The sequence below is a fragment of the Clarias gariepinus genome, chromosome 16, assembly GCF_024256425.1.
Source record: "Clarias gariepinus isolate MV-2021 ecotype Netherlands chromosome 16, CGAR_prim_01v2, whole genome shotgun sequence".
NCBI lineage: Eukaryota > Metazoa > Chordata > Actinopteri > Siluriformes > Clariidae > Clarias > Clarias gariepinus.
In genome coordinates this window covers 934,556-953,581 of record NC_071115.1, presented here as the reverse complement: position 1 = coordinate 953,581, position 19,026 = coordinate 934,556, and the positions used below count along the sequence as shown (strand labels likewise).

Here is a 19,026-nt window from a genome sequence, read left to right as displayed (position 1 = left end):
TCCCTAACTTATACTTAGATTTTTTTTTCTAAGGACCACCACTTACACCATCATATGACCCATTTCTGTCGAATCTAAACCAGAAATTACAGTGCGAGGGTACTTTAAGTCCAGAGTGTAGACACACACACACCAACCTTTCATTCAAAATGTCATTCAGGGTGCTCAAAATGGTATCCAACTGTTTAACCAGGACCTGTAACAAACAAAAAAAAAAACAATGAGATACAATCAAACACACCCATTTAAAAGACTACAAATGATGGATGGGCGCCAAAACTTACCACCTTGTTTTCCGAGTGCACGATAAGTTCCCTCATTTGTTTCAAGGTAGCCAGTCTGCGGTCCCGGTCGTCCTCCCGCGACACCCTCCGCAGAAGATTGGCGAGCCGAGACTCATCAGAATGAGCCTGCGGTCGGTCTGAGAGAGAGAGAGAGAGAGAGAGAGAGAGAGAGAGAGAGAGAGAGAGACAGCGACAGAAATAAAATGAGAGGCTCGTCAGTTCTCTACACGGTGGTAATGATGGGACGACTCAAGACGATATTCACTGCACATGGAATCTCTGTATAATCATTAATTTTTTATTAATTGTATACATTTAGATCATACTGTATAATATTCACTAAGGGAATGTAAAAAAATCCACCAAACTTTAGTCTTGCTCAGTCTTAATTCTGCCAACTAATCTTTATTAAAGTCATTTGGTAAAGGAGCAAATAGTCACATGACACACATTTGGGTGACATGTGACCTGATACACATGACCCCATTAGGTTATAATAGAGTTCAGAGCAAAACATTAATAATAACGTAATTATAAAACTAAAACGTAGAAGCGTGGACGCCTCAACACGTACGCAGCAGCAGCACGTCTTAGCTGTAGCTTAGCGTCTCTCTGTCTCTGTACAAACTGAGAACATCAAGCGACAGAACTGTGCAGAAAGGATCACACACTGCGGATTTACAAAAGGTTATGACATCACTACTGGGGTGCGCTTCCTAACAGTCGTATTACACACACACACACACACACACACACACACCAAAGACTCCAGGGAAGGGGGGCGGAGGGTATATATTAGGGGAGGCATGAGACACGTACAACGTTTTACCCTAAAAAGGTAATTAAAATAACACTCCCTTAACTTATCACACCTATAAGCTGGAGTGCAGTAAATATCCACCCGTTTTATTACCCAAGTCATTTCCCTATTAATAATCTGTATTATTAAGTTGTATAAATTTTTATTAAGTATTAAGTTGTGTAAATTATCTAAACTCTCCACGGTACAGATTAAGTTCTATTATACTCTTTACTGTGTTATTTCTTCTTACACCACACACACACAATGCATTTTATATCATTCTATTTCATGTACGTATTTTAAACACTTTTGAATTTAACTATTGGTTTAAATCGTTATATAGAACCCAAGGTTCTGTCCCCAGGAGAACATCACAGTGTCACAGATCTGTGTGTGTGGTTTCTAGTCTACTTGACACACTTGGTGTTTATATATGGTCACGTCTACAGAGTGTTTCTGCACGTGTGTGTGTTCACACCCACCCTGTGATTTCCTCATGTCCTTAGCAGCTAAAGCACGATGTCCATGCTGAAAACTTGATAAATCCACCGTCACATCGTTGATCCTCAACTCTTGCCCCAGCGACTTCCAACCAAATGTATTTTCACTGTGGCCTCCATCAGCGTCATACACACCTGCAGTTTGTCACACACACACACACACACACACACACACACACACACACACAGGGATGATCAGAGCCTGTTGTACACACCCGAGTCGTTTCGGTGGTTTACGTACACTGCAGAAATTTCACTTTCATTTTCTCTGAGCAGCCGCTCCTACAGGTTTCACCGTCACACAAGATGACCATCGGACTCTCACCGTAACGCCACAAAACGTCACCATGACGACGGGGAAAAGTACCCGTCCTACGTCTCCTCACACTACTTAAGTGTGTTAGCACCAACATTCAGGACGAGCGAGTGTCTACCGGGTCGCATGCTCTACAAACCCAGACGTCTGGGTCGGACGAGACTTCAAATATTTTAGGAAGAAACTAAAGCTTTTACTTAAGAAGGCAATCAAAGTGTGTCAATTAAATCAATTTAATAAACACAAATAAGCAGCTAGAGCGATACATCTTAAAATCGAATGGTGTTAAAAAATTTAAACTGGACAAAAATAGTCCAGGTGTGTATGTAAAATAATTATAATTAAATATCTTTTTTATTATTATTTGTAAACTATATAATGCGCATTCAGAAAATTGTTGCAATAATTAAATTCATGTTGGTACATTTTTATTGAGGTTCAGTTCTAATTGCCTTCTTACGAGATTAACTAATGCATTAACACCATATTTATGAATTTATATAAAGTTTATTTTTACAGAACATATTAGTGAAGTTAAACACAATAAATCCCTCAGATAATCTATAAATTAACATTTAAACAAATGATTATGAATGGTAATTAATTTACAGTGTTCATTTGCTTATCTACTTATTTGTTAAAACATTTACAGAATTAATGGGCAATTTCCTTTCTCGGAAATTTCTCAAAACCTTTTTATAAACAGCACTGATCACTAAAATATATAAAATATAAGAGAGACAACTTGAATATCAGCACAACCGTATGTTTAAAATATGAGTTTGCAGTTGAGGAGTTTTGAGCTGATTGACTCCACTAATCCGAGTGAGATGTGGGTACGTACACACACACTCACACACACCTCCTTCTTCCAGTGAGCTGTGAGTGGCGTAGGTGTCATGGTGCAGCGGCGGCGTTCCCGGCTGCTCGGAGTGCGCAGGCTCGTAAACAGCTGCTGAACTGCTGTGCTCTCTGGAGACGCTGCACTTTACACCTTCCTGGCTGGCTGACGTGCTGTCGCCTCTGAAACACACACAAACAAACACACTAGGTCAGGGTGCGAGTTTAAATACACTTCGTCCCACACACAGAGTTCAGTAACGTGTGACAGCAAAAAACGCCCGGTCCCACATCGTCTCTACCCCGGGTCACACCACACAGCAATTCTGATTAGAATTGATCAGCTGGTTTTCAATATAACGACAGCTCCAACAGTTATAGAAACACACGGGGACAAATAATGATGAGAGAATTTCTGTATAAAAACGAATAAATAAATAAACAAATCAGACATTTAAGTTACATGTAAGGAAGAAGTCTCCAGTGTTAGTGTTAACAATCAGAGGTTGAGCAGGTACACCCGAGATGCCGAAAAATAAAAAACTTTAAAAAGAAAGCCAAAACAAATAAAATAATTACTTTAGTAGAAAAAGACATAAAGGTGATATAAGCAAAAGAGTAAAGAAAAGCTGCCAGAAAACTAACTAGCTAAAAAAAATTATAATAAAGGAAAACAGGAAAAAGGGTAGAAAAAGATAAACGGTAGAAATAAGGATTGATAGATGAAAAACCTACGAAAAAGAAAAAAAAAAAACCCAGGTAACTGGGATTAAGGAAAAAAAACACCAAAGACCAAATGTGAGTGAACCTCGGCATACAAATTTAATTCATTCTGCTGGCGAGTTTTTAAGATGTATTGCAATATAAAATAAAAAATTATTATCCGTTCCAGCCACACAAAAATACATCAACTAATATTAAAAAGAGAAAAAAAGAAGAAAAAAAAAAAACACGCTAGAAGAACCAAGAACTGAAGGCGACGTTGGTATTGTGGGTTAATTCTTTTAAAACAGTTTTCACTGGCTGGAAAATAAAACCCGTAAACTTAGTTAAGTTGCATCGCTTGGCTTTCCACTCACGCAAACAAGTTTTGAGGCTCCTGGACGTACACACGACTAAGGCGGCAAAAAAAAATGCTTCGTACGCCGATGCATATTTCTAGCAAAATTCCAATTCTTATGGGAGAACTCGAAATGCAGCGCATCCGTATGCCGAGGTTGCGCTGTATTTTACTGAAAGAGGAAAGGAGATGAGAACGAGGAAAGAATGAGTAGAAGCACAAAAAAAACAAGAAGAAAAAACAAGAATAAAGAAAGACAGATGAAGACCATATATAAAAATTACTTTATAGATGAGAATTTTAGGATAAAAGTAAAAAAACAGAACAAGCACACAAAGTGATGAGAGAAGAGAGAAAGAACTGAGGGAAATAAAGAGCAAAAACAAGAGAGAGAGAGCGCAAGAGAGAGAAAGAGAGAGAGAGGAAAAGAGGGAAAGGTACAGTCAATGTGTAAGGGTATGAAAACTTTTGCACTTAGGACTTCCCCAAAAACACACTTTACTGATGAAGTGAAACTAAAGAAAATCCCAAACAGCAGAACACACTCCTCACCTGAGGTCACACACACACACACACACACACCTCACCCTCCTCATCATCACCTTTAATTATCTTGAACAGATTTCTCCACAGAACTCACAAACTTCAGCACCAAACACCAGGAAACTCAGTTATTTAATCAAGTTACCTTATCTAAAAATCTTAACAGCTTAATCAGCAGTAATAACAATCAGAATCGCTTTATTTCTTTAGTTTTGTAAATAAAAACAAGTTAGCTTAGCCAACATTACTGCCATAAACAATAGCGAACTAGCATGCTAGCTGTCTGTGTGTTTAATTTATAGCTCTAGCTTCCTGACTAAAGAAACCGATATTTAAGAAGCGTTCGATATGTTAACGCAAAAGAAGTTATATTACAATTATAGTATAATATTTAATTCAACGTGTATACAATCAGACAGTTACACAGGTAACCAGCTAACTGCTCGTCTCGCGAGCCCCCGTCAGCCTGACAGCTAGCTGAAGCTAACTCAACCTGCACGCGCCACATAACCAGCTAGCTTAGCCTAATGTAGGTGAATCATTTAAAAACGCTTAGTTTAGTCATTAGAATTATTCACAAAAATGCATTTGTTAAAACATTTTATATTCATTAGAAGTTAGCATTTGAACAAAACGCGTAAACAGGTAATAAATACAGTAATGCTAGCTCTGCTAATAAGCTAGCAAGACACGCTAGCGTTCGCTTGCATTACTTTACAATGATTTTAATCACTAGTTCACAATAAGGGGTCCATTAATTAACTATACTAAACAATAACTAAAACTGACTGAATTTAGCTCGGACTTTTCTTTTCCCTATATCAATAAGTGTATTGAACATTTACTTTAATAAATTAACTTTCATTAAAACACAGCGGTGTAGAGAGAGCGGAAGTGCCGCAAATACATCGATTTTTAAACATAGTCGACTAGACCCGAGTGCGCGCGAAAGTAAAGTGACTCCCTAAGTAGTGCACTTGAGTGAGTAAGTGTGGTTGAGTTTAGAACACAACCCAACAGACCAGGCAGGTTTTTACTCTTAACCGCGGAAACAGTGTGGGCTACTACACATTCCGATAATATGTTTTATTAATAACGATAAAAATAACGGTTTCGTATAATAGGAAACAATATCGTGTGCCAATTTTGACACAAGATAGACGGTTTTCTCAATGCTAGCTAACAGGCTAACCTTGATTTGGGGGGGGGGGGTACATCGCTATACATATTGTTCGTTTTATAGCTCGCAATTAAAATATTTAAGTAATATTTTAACCAAATGAATGTGGAGTTATGTAATATCAAACAGCTTGTACCAAAAGTAACGCGTTATATTGACTTCGCTCAGGGGGAACGCTGTCAATTCTAAAATAAAACTAGGCCTCGGTGAATCCCCGCGCTTTCCTAGACACATGCCCGCTGACGGAGCGACACCAACCTGGGCTGCCAGTCATTCCAGTTCCGGTGCAGTTTCTGGGCGCTGCTAAGCCGAGACCCGAGGGCTTTGCGGCTCATTACCTTCGCCAGGACTGCATGACCCGCTTCAGCACGGGGAACCGTCTACAGAATCCGCCCAAACTCAGAGTTTAATCTGAACCGAGTCATAAACTGTTAAAACGCGAATCAAACACCAAAGTAACAGCGCCGTGTTTCAAAAGTGCGAGCAATGCGGCCTGACCCTCCCCTCTATTTCTGCGGTCATGTGTACACGCTTCACCGCGCCGCAGCAGTGACACCTAGCGGTCAGACCGAGTTTGTGCACCTCCGCGCCTCAGTGCTAATATTGCTGAATATAGATTTGTTACAGAACTCTTAATAATTTGCTTAAAATAATGAATCACAATTTAAAAAAAAAAAGTGGACATGTTTCGTTACTTGCCTTATTGTCTGTGTATGTGGTGTTTTATAACAACCTACTGGCAGTGGGGGCTCCACACATCATAAGAGCTCCAGCTGGGGATTTTCCCAGGGCTTCACCTGTCCAAGGTTTGATTTCTGACACACCACTGTCAATTTGGGATCTCCATTTAGCCTAATCTGCAGGTCTTTCAACCTTCCAACCCTCACCTATAGTCATGAGCGTTGGGTTATGACCAAAAGGACAAGATTGCAAATACAAGCAGCCAAAATGGGTTTTCTCAGAAAGGTATCTGGCTTTTCTCTTAGTGATAGGATGAGAAGCTCGGTCATCCGTGAGAAACTCAGAGTAGTCAATTGAGGTGGTTTGGGCATCTAGTAAGGATGTCTCCAGGACGCCTCCCTAGGAAGGTGTTCTTGGTACGTCCAGCTGGAAGGAGACCACGGGGAAGACCAAGGACTAGATGGAGAGATTATATCTCCACACTAGCCTTTGAACGCCTCGGGATTACCATAGCTGATGGTGGCTGGGGAAAGGGAAGTTTGGGGTTCCCTGCTACCCCCGTGACCCGACTTTGGATAAGCGGTTGAAGATGGATGGATGTATTTAATCCCACATTCTTTATATTTTAAACATAAACTATGAACTAGATAATAATTAAATAATCTATCATGGAGTTAAATATTTTTACTAATGCCACGCCCACAGATCTGCTTTATAGTTCTGTATCTGCCGCCACAAGATGGTAGCATGCACTAAACCCTCAGCGTGCAGACAGATCAGGAGAGGATCTTGACTTCCTGTCCTTCTCTCCTCCTCGGGTCCTAAGGTCCTGAGCTCTGCAGGTCAGAGTCGCTCCGATCTCCTCACAGATAAACAAAAATCATTCCAGAGCATCGACCTTCTCAGTGTCCCTGATGCTGCTCTTTGTCTGACTTCCACATCATGATGCTAGGCAACAGCACCACACCATAAACAGTATAAAGAACTCATTCACTGTGGGGAAAAAAACAGCAGGAATATATATATTAAAAAAAGCACACATGATTCATACACATCACTTCAGCGCATTGTGTGGTTGTTACAACTGTACAATAACACATCAATCAATGGGTGTGAGTAAATGCAAATGAAGTTTTTTATTTAGGGTTGTTTTAGAACACTCAGGCTCACACCCATAACACTAATTATATTATTTTTATATGCAGTAATTTGTTTTAATTATCTTAGATAAGGGAGCACTTTATTATACACTCACTCATCGTCATCTATACCGCTTTATCCTATATTCAGTGGTTATAGCTCAGTGGTTAAGACGTTGGACTACAGTTTGAGTCAAGTCGCTCTAGATAAGGGTGTCTGCCAAATGCCTAAATGTAAGTAGAAGGCTAACTTGTGTACTCAAGTAAAATAACAAAAGTACTTACTTTTAAATTAAGTATGAAATGTAGTGTATTATAAGACTTATATTCCTGATTGCGGTCTGCGACCGGCTCCACTTCTGATTTTAAGGACCTGTTGCATTATGAGGCGTGTCTTAAAGGAAAGTTAAGTCACACAATTACACATAATAGTCAGCAGGTGGTGAAAATTCCTGCTTCAAATACCACACAGCACCGTGGTTAGGTAACGCCACGCCCTGCGGGATGTAGTGAAGTAACGTTACAGATATTTGCTATTTACTATTTTTGAGTGTAAAAAGTATCTTATAAGTAAAAAGTATCTTCTAATAAAACTACTTAAGTAATGTACAGACCAGTGAAATATATACTTACGTACAGTAACAAAGAAAAAGTACTCTAGAAAAAGTTCCTGCCCACCTCCAGCTAGCACCAGGCATTAGCTAACACCAGACAGGAGCTAGCTATAGATAATGGCTAGCTTAAGACACTAATACATTTATGTCACTAGCTAATTCTAGATAAACTGGATACTACAGTAGATACTATCTAACTCACAATGTTATCTAATAGCTAACTCAAAGTTTTAGCTAATACTAAATAATAACTTTAAATAAGAGCTAACTCTAAATAAAAGCTAATAGCTAACACTAGATAAGACTAATAGCTAGCTGTAGATATGATGCCTTGTCTTAATGCCTATACTATATTTGAGCCACAAGGGGGCGCCCTGGGAGTGCCTGATACACAAACTCTTTTTGCCAAGTTATATTAAAATGTTTTCTTTTATATTGACATCTGCACATTTAAAAAACCATGCTGCCCCCTGGAGGTTTGGAGGCAGCGAGCAAATGTTTTCTAGCCAGACTGATGAATTTAAGGTTTGAGGTTTTTTTTCCGTTTTAATTAACGTAAATGAAGAGCAGCTGATAAATTTCCTGCGTGTTTCTGCATTTGTGACAGGTTTGTTTAAATGTCGCTCTAATGTACGGTTTTACCAATAATGGCACATATGACAGTTTCGTTGCGGCGTCTCCCCGTGGTCAGACAGTCGCTTCTATCGTCTCGAGCACTCTCATGCCTCCTGGAATGTCATCATAGTGCGGTTTATTTTAGAGCTCTGGGTCTGTAAGTGGCTGCAGAATGACTCATATCTGTGTGTCCTGTCCCTCACTTTGTCAGGAATGGCTCCTTGGAGAGATAAGGACAGATCCATGGCCTTTAATAGCGTCGGGACTCTGCAGGGCTCCAGATAAAGCTGACAGCAGCACAATGGCGTGTGAGACAGAGGACTGGAGGAGGAACGGCTCATCATTATCTTTCCTAAGACCCTGTCACAGTCAAATGATTTTCTGAGTGTGTTTGTTGAAGTACAAAGCATTTCAAATCGACATGGTGGCAGTGTTTGATGATTATTATTTTTTTTTATTCCTTTCTCTTCAGTATAGCTTCAGCATGAGCTTTTTCCTGGTCAGGGTGAAGACCTCACACAAGCTGTATGTACTGTTTTACTATAAGCGATTGTCATCTACACACGACCTCGTCACTGAGACGTACAGTAGAAACGTGTGCAGCCTGAATACAAACTGGTGCAAATGTAAAATTTGTCACAAGAAAATCTGCACAGATTTAGTTAGAATAACTTGTGCAGAATAAAAGTGAACTTTACACAGCCTGGATATATACACTCATTTATATGTAATATTGCAAAAAATTCTGAAACCTGCAGGGAAGATACAGTAGTCCACGCAGAGACATATGTAACCGTTTTGCTTGCATACGCACACAATGAGGAAAATGAGATAGATATATTGATAGATAGATAGATAGATAGATAGATAGATAGATATTTTATTGATCCTGAAACAAATTTCCAACAACTAGAAACAAGGACAGTAACATAATAAACAATAACATGTAGTGATTACAGATCATCAGTCATGTGTAGTGGACTGACCACACTAGTGGATAGACTACAGAAGCGTGAGATGTACAGTTCAGTGTTATTGCTGTTGAAAGTGACAGCGGTGGTGTAAGACTGGGGTGCTGTAGGTTAATGCAGATAAGCATACATGATGATGAATAGACAAATAAATATGATTGTAACATTGAGCAAGTTACAGAACAGAGAGCAACATGTGGAACTAAGGATGAGTCGTGGTTGAGGGACCATCTGACCAAAAATTCCAATCATATTGGTCACATGTTTCATTCCCAAATGCAGGAATTTTTACGCAATGCTGCTCGAAGCACTTTCCTCTCATGTTTGGATCGCCTGTCCAGCTGCACACGACCACACCAGCAGTGAGGCTCTATTTCTGTGCTCGGTCTGCGCAACTGATATTAGATATTTCTGGAAACGTCCTGCAGGCAGATCAGCCACGGGATGATGTAAAGGAACAGAAAACAAACACCCTCATTCTTTAGATCTCTACAGCCCCTTCTACCCTGTTAGTAAGGTGTTCCCCTCCAGGCTGTGTTCCCTCATCGGTCCCAGTGTGTCCCGGGACGCGGTCCGGACCCGATGCCACCCGGAGCACCACAGAGCGCTCACTGGAGATGTGTAAGTCAAGGAAGGAACGCAGGAATCAGGGGGTCTTTCCCTCCATGTTCAGTAAAAGGAGGAGTGTTCGGTGCTCAGATCAGCTCACGTCTCAGATTTGATTGGGTCAGATCAGAGAGGTGACATGAGGACAAAGGCCACTAAGGTCAGGGGTATTAATTATTATTTTTTGTTAAAAAACACTGCACAGGGAATACAACTCAATTTTCAAAAGATATTAATCTCTCCCTTTCTCTTTTCTGTCTCTCTCTCTCTCCGGTACTCTCTTCATGTTTGACTGTTTGTCTCTTTCTCTACCTGTCTACTCTCTCTCTTTCTCTCTCTCTCTCTCTCTCTCTCTCTCTCTTTCTCTGTCTCTCTCTGTCCAAGTAGGAAGAGTCTGGCGAGGGATTTTATGGGAGTCTTACCCACCCTCTGACCGATCCCAGTCTCCCCACAGCCGTGTTACGTGCACACACACACACACACACTTGTTCAGACTGCAGTGTGTGAAAATGCTCTGGTGTGGACTGTTCTTGGCCCTGTGTCTCTGCAGCGTGCCTCTCTGGGCTCTTCCTTCCACCAGCATGAAGATCACTCGGGGTGAGTCTGACTCCTCGCCATCTTCTCCTGTCACTCCTACACTTTCTCTTATCGCTCTTCTTTCCTCTTTAAAATCCCGTCTCTTCTGCATGAGAATGTGTAGAGTTCAGGACTCAGTTAGAGAACGGCTTGCAGCATTAGGGGAGTTTACACTCTGACATTCTTCAGGAGGAAGAGAAGAAAAGCTCGAGCTTCTCCCAGAGACCAGTTTTTACTCCACAATCCTAATGTTCCAGGATAAACAGCTCAGTTCTTCTGACTCACCGTGTAGAGACGTGTACGGTATGAGAACGCTTCATAAAGGATGTGAAAATATCATGAGCGCGAAACCTGACATCTGAGCGTGACACTTGCGTCTCTCACACACACACACAAATATCTGTATTCCTATACACCTATACACTAAAATGAAGTTTCTGCTTTATTAGTCTTTGGTCCAGATGAGAAACATATTACATAATTATAAGTGGTACAGTTAACAAGTAATGATAAAATGGAATAAACTTGGACAAGTTATTGATCTAAAATCCAATCTAAGGCAAATACAATACACTCTGATAACCTCGAGCTCCTCAAAGATGGTTTCGTTCTGTAATGCATGATTTAATATAACTATAGAGGATGTATGTATATTGTCACCTGTGTGATTAGAATAAATAATAAAATAATAATAATGTGTGTTAAACTCAGAAGCTCGGAGCGTAAAAGCTCTGCTCAGTGTTTATGAATCCGTATTATTTCCTGATTATTTCTCACTGCACTGTACCAGTTCAGACTGAGACTCCAGTAAGCGCACGGTGATGGGGCGGATTGTCAGGTTCAAATAAACGCAAATAAACATCATATATAATCCATTATATTAACTTTGCATCTTCTGTGTGTCCTCTGTGTCTCAATCATCCATCCAGAGTCTGTGTCACACTGATTTATTTATTTCATGTACATGCTTTTTTATTATTTAATATTTATTTTTATTATTGCATGAATTCTATAAAAAGCAGTAAACAGTAACTAATAAAACAACGTCAATAATTGGTGTGACGAGCCTTTACTTAAAATATAGTCTCAGGTACAGTGTGTGTGTGTGTGTGTGTGTGTGTGCAGTTTCATAAGAAAACAAGCTGCTTAGTTTTACTGGACATCCTGCAGGACCATGAGCAGACCTTCTGAGGACTTTCACACCTGATTCTTTTTTTATGCAGGGAAACCCAGAAACCTTTCGTTTTTTTGTCGTATCTGGAAATTTCTGTCACCAAAACAAATTCCTTCTATGTGCGCACACACACACACACACACACACACTTGGCAATAAAGCTCTTTCTTTTTTCTAATGTTGTACTGACTTAATAATGACATCATATAATAAACACATCTAACAAAGGGTTAGGGTTAGGGGTTTTTACAAAAAACTTTTTACTTAAAACTTACAAACTTTTGCACAGAACTTTATCTGTATATGAAACACATTTTAAGGAAGTGACATTAGATACTTCATTGTAAAAGTTTCACACGAAACATTACTAAGACCTACGTAGCCATTGTTAAGCATCGCATCTCACTACAGTATAACTAAACCTCAGCTTTAAGTACAGTGGAACCTCAGATTGTGAGTAACGCGGTTTGCGAGAGTTGTATGCGTGTGTGTGTACAGCACACATGTACTGTTTATTATCACACACGTGTGTGTGCGTGTGTAAAGCAAAAGCAAGTCTGTTTAGAGAGGTTAAGGAGCTATTGTCTTTCTCTGTATCAGCCTGCTCTTTGTGTCTGTGTGCAGACATCATTGGACACTGTGCCACACACACACACACACACACAAACAGAACCCTCCTACTTTCGCCTTCACAGACACACACCCACTCTTTCTCTCTGCTCTACACAGATTCTCTGTCGCGATTCTTTTCAAAGGTAAAGTGCAGGTTAATTTTTATTTTTATTTTACAGCAGTGTTTTTGTTAGTGTGTCAGTATATAATTATATTTATGTATTTATTTTTTTTTGTTTCTAGAACAAATAATTTAAGTTTCCATTATTTCTTATGGGGGAATTCGCTTTGGTTTACGAGTGTTTTGAAATATGAGCTGCTTCTGGAACGTTATACAAGGTTCCACGGTATACTCATTACAGTACTTAACATATCTCACACTTAGAACATCCTTTCACGAGTCATGAATTTTAGTTAATTGAAAACGTCAGTTTTTGTTTATTTACTCAAACTTGTTCAACAAAGCGTTTTAAACAAATCACAGCTATCGCAATTCTGTGAAAATCATAAAAAAAGAAAATCTGAAGCCCATGTTATAGACTGCAAGCAAGTCATTAAAAATAAAAATTTAATAATTTGAATGTTGTTAAAGTATTAGTTTTATTAGTATTAGTTATTAGCTAGTTAACCACATATTGTGAATTTTCATATTGTTAAAAAAACATTAAAGCAGGAGCAAAATGCAGCGGAGGAACCGTAACATGCAGTGTGAATGTCTAAATGTGTGTTGTAACAGACTCAGAAGCAAAATAAGACATTTCTAAGGGCTAATTGGCTTCACAGACCTTTTTAATGGTCTAGAAAGTAGTGTGTGAAAGTCCAAACAGCATTCATAAATGTAAATATATTAAGATAAGAGTCTTTTTCTAAAGGACAGAACAGGAGTTAGAGATCCTGATTAGAACTTGGTTCTTGTGGATATAAATGTAGATGAAGTCAGAGCCATAGTTTCCCTCTCTGTGACCCTTCGCCGTTCTGCAGCTCTGCCCCTGCAGCTCCCGGACTCGGGTCAGCCCGCCGTCTGCCCGCTCTTCTGGACCGAGTTCGAAGGGAACTGCTACCGCTTCTTTCCCCTGAACCGCACGTGGGCCGAGGCTGACCTGTACTGCGCAGAGTTCTCTAACGGTCACCGGTCAGGAAAACTCGCCTCCATACACAGGTAACACACAGACACACACAGGTAACAAACAGGTAACACACAGGTAACACACAGACACACAGGTAACACACAGGTAACACACAGGTAACACACAGACACACACAGGTAACACAAAGACACACAGGTAATACACAGACACACAGGTAACACACAGGTAACACACAGGTAACACACAGGTAACACACAGACACACACAGGTATCACACAGGTAACACACAGACACACACAGGTATCACACAGACACACACAGGTAACACACAGACACACAGGTAACACACAGGTAACACACAGACACACAGGTAACACACAGACACACACAGGTAACACACAGACACACACACGTAACACACAGACACACACACGTAACACACAGGTAACACACAGGTAACACACAGACACACAGGTAACACACAGACACACACAGGTAACACACAGACACACACACGTAACACACAGGTAACACACAGGTAACACACACGTAACACACAGGTAGCAGACAGCTTATACAGCTCACTACCCTGTCTGTGTTCACACTCAGCTGGGAGGAGAACGTGTTCGTGTACGATCTGGTGAACAGCCGCGTGCCGGGGATACCCAGGGACATCTGGATCGGCCTGCACGACCGGAGACAGGTGAGACCTCGGCGTGGCTTGGACATCCCCCTGGACATTTCTCCTGGGATACAGCAAATAGTCTCAGATTTGCCATATATTTAAGATTTGTCTTTATACATCCCTGTACACTTGGGTCACTCATTATAGTTACACACGGTTATAATTCTGAGACATGGCAACCCTTGAGGTTCATTTTTCTTTATTTCCTACCTCTTTTTGGTCATGTCATATAATTTTGGACGTTGCTACTGTATCTCTAACACACCAAGATCTGCCAAAAGCAGAAGCTAACTGACTTCAGTAGCGCGCTAGTCAGGTTTAATAACTGGTTTGCTAACACGGGGTTAAGTATTATTTTGTGTAAACTGGAAAATTACTAAATTTTCCCCCGTGTTACCAACACATTATTTATATAACAAAGCGATTTATAACTGGGCTATTATAGTTAACTATAAATAAATAATAAATAAATAATACTGGGCTAATTACTATGCTATGCTAATGTGTAAAACCAAAGCTACTGCTAGCAACATTTTCACTTGCAAATGATTTAAACAATCGGCTAATTATTAATCAAAATCACAAGCAAGATAGCAATAATTATGCTACATATTTAGCATATTATGACATTAGACAAACAAACACTTCTATATTGCCACAAAGCAATGTTTATTATGAACTTCATGCTAACCTTACATTTTTTTGCTAACTTCTAATTGTTAATCGCTAATTGTTGTTCAAAGCATTATGCACATTTAATGCAACAATTAAGTGATTTGAAATCAGTCAGACTACATTAATGCTAATAACGCAAATTAATATATAAACCAGTAGCTTAATTCACGTATCAGAAAGCTAACACTATGCTATCATTAACCTAGTGTGTAAATAAGTAGCTATTTTTGCTACCGAGATATCAAAAACTATCTAACTGTTATACCAGATTTTGTAGCTAATGTCAGTAGCAATTTAGGCGAATTCCTTTTCTAATCATTATTTACTCTCCATTAGGCTAATTACTATGCTAACGGTTGTACTGTTTATTATATAAACCAACACACACTCACACTTTACTGTCTAATAAAACTCCTAACCAGGTTTAGTAGCGTGTTAGCCAGCTGTAATTCCCTACTTTTAAGTAAATCTTGATAGCAGATTTTAAGTGAGCTTCAGGCTAAGCTAAGCTAAGCTAACAGGCGGTGTAAAGACCCAGTGTGTGGTATAAACCCTTCTGGACATGTCTGTTTGATTAGCGCGGGACGCAGGGGGGAATAAACAGGCGGGATTAGTGCTGGGGCTTTAGAGGAAGTCGTGATGTGGATGATTTAGAGCTGTGTGGATCGAGGGGCTCTGTGATCCTGCTGTAGAACACACACACACACACACACACACACACACTCTAAGTCCTCACAGATCTTCACACACGGTTTTGGTTTAAAATCATACGACCATCACGGCGCCCCCTTGAGGTAGAGACTGTCTTACTGCTATACGTCTCAGTTAATATTTAAAATGACACTTTCGACTACATCGAACTTTAAAAATAAAAAAAATGAGACGCTATAAAACACACGGCGGTGTTTTTTTCCGCTTGCTTTAGCCTTGTGTGTGTGTGTGTGTGTGTGTGTGCAGGAGGGCACCATGGAGTGGACGGATGGATCACCGTATGAGTACAGCTACTGGGACGGGAACCAGCCGGATGACGGGATCCACCGGATCTCTGAGGACGAGGACTGTGTGGAGATCTGGTACAGACAGAACAGCGGTAAGTCTCTCTCTCTCTCTCTCTCTCTCTCTCACACACACACACACACACACACCTTTAGCACAAAATTCACAGGTGTGTATGTGTGTGTGTGTGTGTGTGTGTGTATTTCTTCTCTTCAGCACTCCGGTCCTGGAATGACAACAGCTGTGACAAGACTTTTCCTTTTGTGTGTAAAATCCCCATACTGGAGCAGTAACGTCCTACACTGAGCTCATTACTGAGACATGGCCTTCACACACACACACACACACACACACACACACTGCTGCTGAGAGCAATGTCCATCTGGGCTTCATTTATACTAGTGAGTCATCTCTCTCCCTCTTACACACACACACACACACACACACACACACACACCTTGCATAAGTATTTACCCCCTCGAAGTCTCCCTGGTATGTTTCATTATAATCTGAAACTGAAATTCAAAAAAATCCCCACTATGTAATACTGCATCAGTAAAGTTTGTGAAAATGATTTACTAATAGAAACAAGAAAAATGTGCATAAGTATTCACCCCCTTTACTGTGAATCTCATTAGCTCTAAAGTAACCAAGTCAGATATGACATGGGATTAAAGTGTCACTGGCCTTCAGTATAAATAATCAGTGGAACCCTGAGGTCAAAACACACACACACTAAAAAAAGGTACTAAATCTGAGTTCGGTTCAGTCACGAGCGCTTCGACATGATGCTAACACCACCAACCTTCATCACTTTAACCATTTAAAATAAAGAGGAACATCTAACTTTAATCTCATGGCTTTGTTTCATTAGTTTATTTGTTGCAATTATTTATATTTATAATCCGAAATATTTTGTACTTTTTTCAAAAAAAGGTTTTATATATATTTTTAAATGACATCTCTGAGTCCACCTGCAGATTCATTCACCTTAAATTTAATTTCACACTCATAGAGATGAACTAATGGTTTTTTCAAGGTCAATTTCCCACGTTTTCCATTTAAATTTCACATTAGCGTATGTTCCCTTCACGCCGGCAGAGAGGTTTGAAACAAAGCCTGTATGTAACCTCAGGCTCTGACACACACACCTGTGATAAAACCACATTAACATATACGCAGTAGTTTTTACGTGATGCTGCACAAACAGACAGACAGACAGACAGACAGTCAAACAGACAGACAGTTAAACAGACAGACAGACAGACAGACAGACAGTTAAACAGACAGACAGACAGACAGTTAAACAGACAGACAGTTAAACAGACAGACAGACAGACTGTCAAACAGACAGACAGTTAAACAGACAGACAGACAGTTAAACAGACAAACAGACAGACAGTTAAACAGACAGACAGACAGTTAAACAGACAAACAGACAGACAGACAAACAGACAGACAGTTAAACAGACAGACAGACAAACAGACAGACAGACAGACAGACAGTTAAACAGACAGACAGACAGACAAACAGACAGACAGTTAAACAGACAGACAGTTAAACAGACAGACAGACAGTCAAACAGACAGACAGACAGACAGTTAAACAGACAGACAGACAAACAGACAGACAGTTAAACAGACAGACAGACAGTTAAACAGACAAACAGACAGACAGACAGTTAAACAGACAGACAGACAGACAAACAGACAGACAGTTAAACAGACAGACAGTTAAACAGACAGACAGACTGTCAAACAGACAGACAGTTAAACAGACAGACAGACAGTTAAACAGACAAACAGACAGACAAACAGACAGACAGTTAAACAGACAGACAGACAGTTAAACAGACAAACAGACAGACAGACAAACAGACAGACAGACAGACAAACAGACAGACAGACAGACAAACAGACAGACAGTCAAACAGACAGACAGTTAAACAGACAGACAGACAGACAAACAGACAGACAGTTAAACAGACAGACAGTTAAACAGACAGACAGACAGACAGTCAAACAGACAGACAGACAGACAGACAGTTAAACAGACAGACAGACAAACAGACAGACAGTTAAACAGACAGACAGACAGAGAATCTCTCTCTGTTTTATGACTAAATACTAACTCTTGCTTTTGCAGATAATAATTTGTTTGAAATGTATTAGTGAATAACACACACACACACACACACACACACACCATGCAGCCGCACTCTACTGGAGCTGCAGGATGTTTCCACACACTGATTTTTTGGTGGTTTGAGGTCATGTGTAGCTGGGAGTTCACACTAAACTCGTCATTCAGCTGGTCAGGGCTCTGTCGGAAAGTCTCTCTCTCTGTCTCTGTCACTCACTCACACACACACACACACACACACACACACAGATGTTCATCAGCGCCACTCCACCCTCACCCAGCCGCCTTTTCCTTCATCATACACATGAACACAAATGTTTCCTCACACGTTTGCGTACACACACACACACACATTAATCACCCATCTCTTTATACACGTCCTTTAAACCCTGTAAGCAAAGTGGGCGTGTCCCGAGTCTCCACTGTTACAGTAAATGTTATGAAGAGGCGCAACAAGATGACATCATTAAATAAACTCCTGCCAAACACACACACACACACACACACAGAGGAAGGTTATGAAGTAACTGGAACACACTCGGCATGTATTCCACACACCACCTCACCCAGTGTTCCTGTAATGTCTGATATAAAGGTGTTTATTTGCTCAGATATCTGCAGCAACGCCGTACAGACGGGCCAGTGGCGCTTCTCTTACACAGCTGGGGGCATTTATTTATGCATATTTTAAACCAGAAACTGAAATTTTATTCATTTCACTTTTTTTATTACAAATAGCAGAAACAAATATGCAGTTTTTAATGAACATTTTTTTATTCACATTATATGAAACCTGATGTGCGTGTTATTAAGCTCCGCCCACTCCTCCTTATTCCTGTTTACCTCAAACGATATATTTTTGTCTATATTCAAAACCAAAAAATACAGTTTTCTCTAAACGTTGTTTATTGTTGGATTGTGTTACA

General features: G+C 40.0%; 2 protein-coding genes across 6 annotated transcripts in view; one reads left to right on the top strand and one right to left on the bottom strand.

Moving 5' to 3' along the window:
• The window catches only part of smg1 (SMG1 nonsense mediated mRNA decay associated PI3K related kinase), a 33,724-nt gene extending 27,700 nt beyond the window's left edge, over positions 1 to 6,024 (bottom strand). For 2 of the 5 annotated variants that reach the window (XM_053515201.1, XM_053515202.1), the window contains exons 1-5: positions 5,784 to 6,024; positions 2,747 to 2,925; positions 1,569 to 1,721; positions 285 to 421; positions 138 to 196 (exon numbers count right to left, since the gene is read on the bottom strand). In XM_053515201.1, the coding sequence (XP_053371176.1) occupies positions 138 to 196; positions 285 to 421; positions 1,569 to 1,721; positions 2,747 to 2,925; positions 5,784 to 5,860 (605 nt within the window). In that variant the 5' untranslated portion in view covers positions 5,861 to 6,024. The remainder of the gene's footprint in view (positions 1 to 137; positions 197 to 284; positions 422 to 1,568; positions 1,722 to 2,746; positions 2,926 to 5,783) is intronic. The other 3 variants (XM_053515204.1, XM_053515205.1, XM_053515203.1) reach the window with 2 other exon arrangements.
• Positions 6,025 to 10,607: 4,583 nt separating this feature from the next.
• Positions 10,608 to 16,809, top strand: clec19a (C-type lectin domain containing 19A). The gene is made up of 5 exons (XM_053514177.1): positions 10,608 to 10,748; positions 13,495 to 13,672; positions 14,211 to 14,304; positions 15,919 to 16,051; positions 16,174 to 16,809. Exons 1-5 carry the CDS (start codon positions 10,661 to 10,663, stop codon positions 16,248 to 16,250), a joined length of 570 nt encoding a protein of 189 aa, XP_053370152.1. The 5' UTR covers positions 10,608 to 10,660; the 3' UTR covers positions 16,251 to 16,809.
• The last annotated feature ends 2,217 nt before the right edge of the window (positions 16,810 to 19,026 follow it).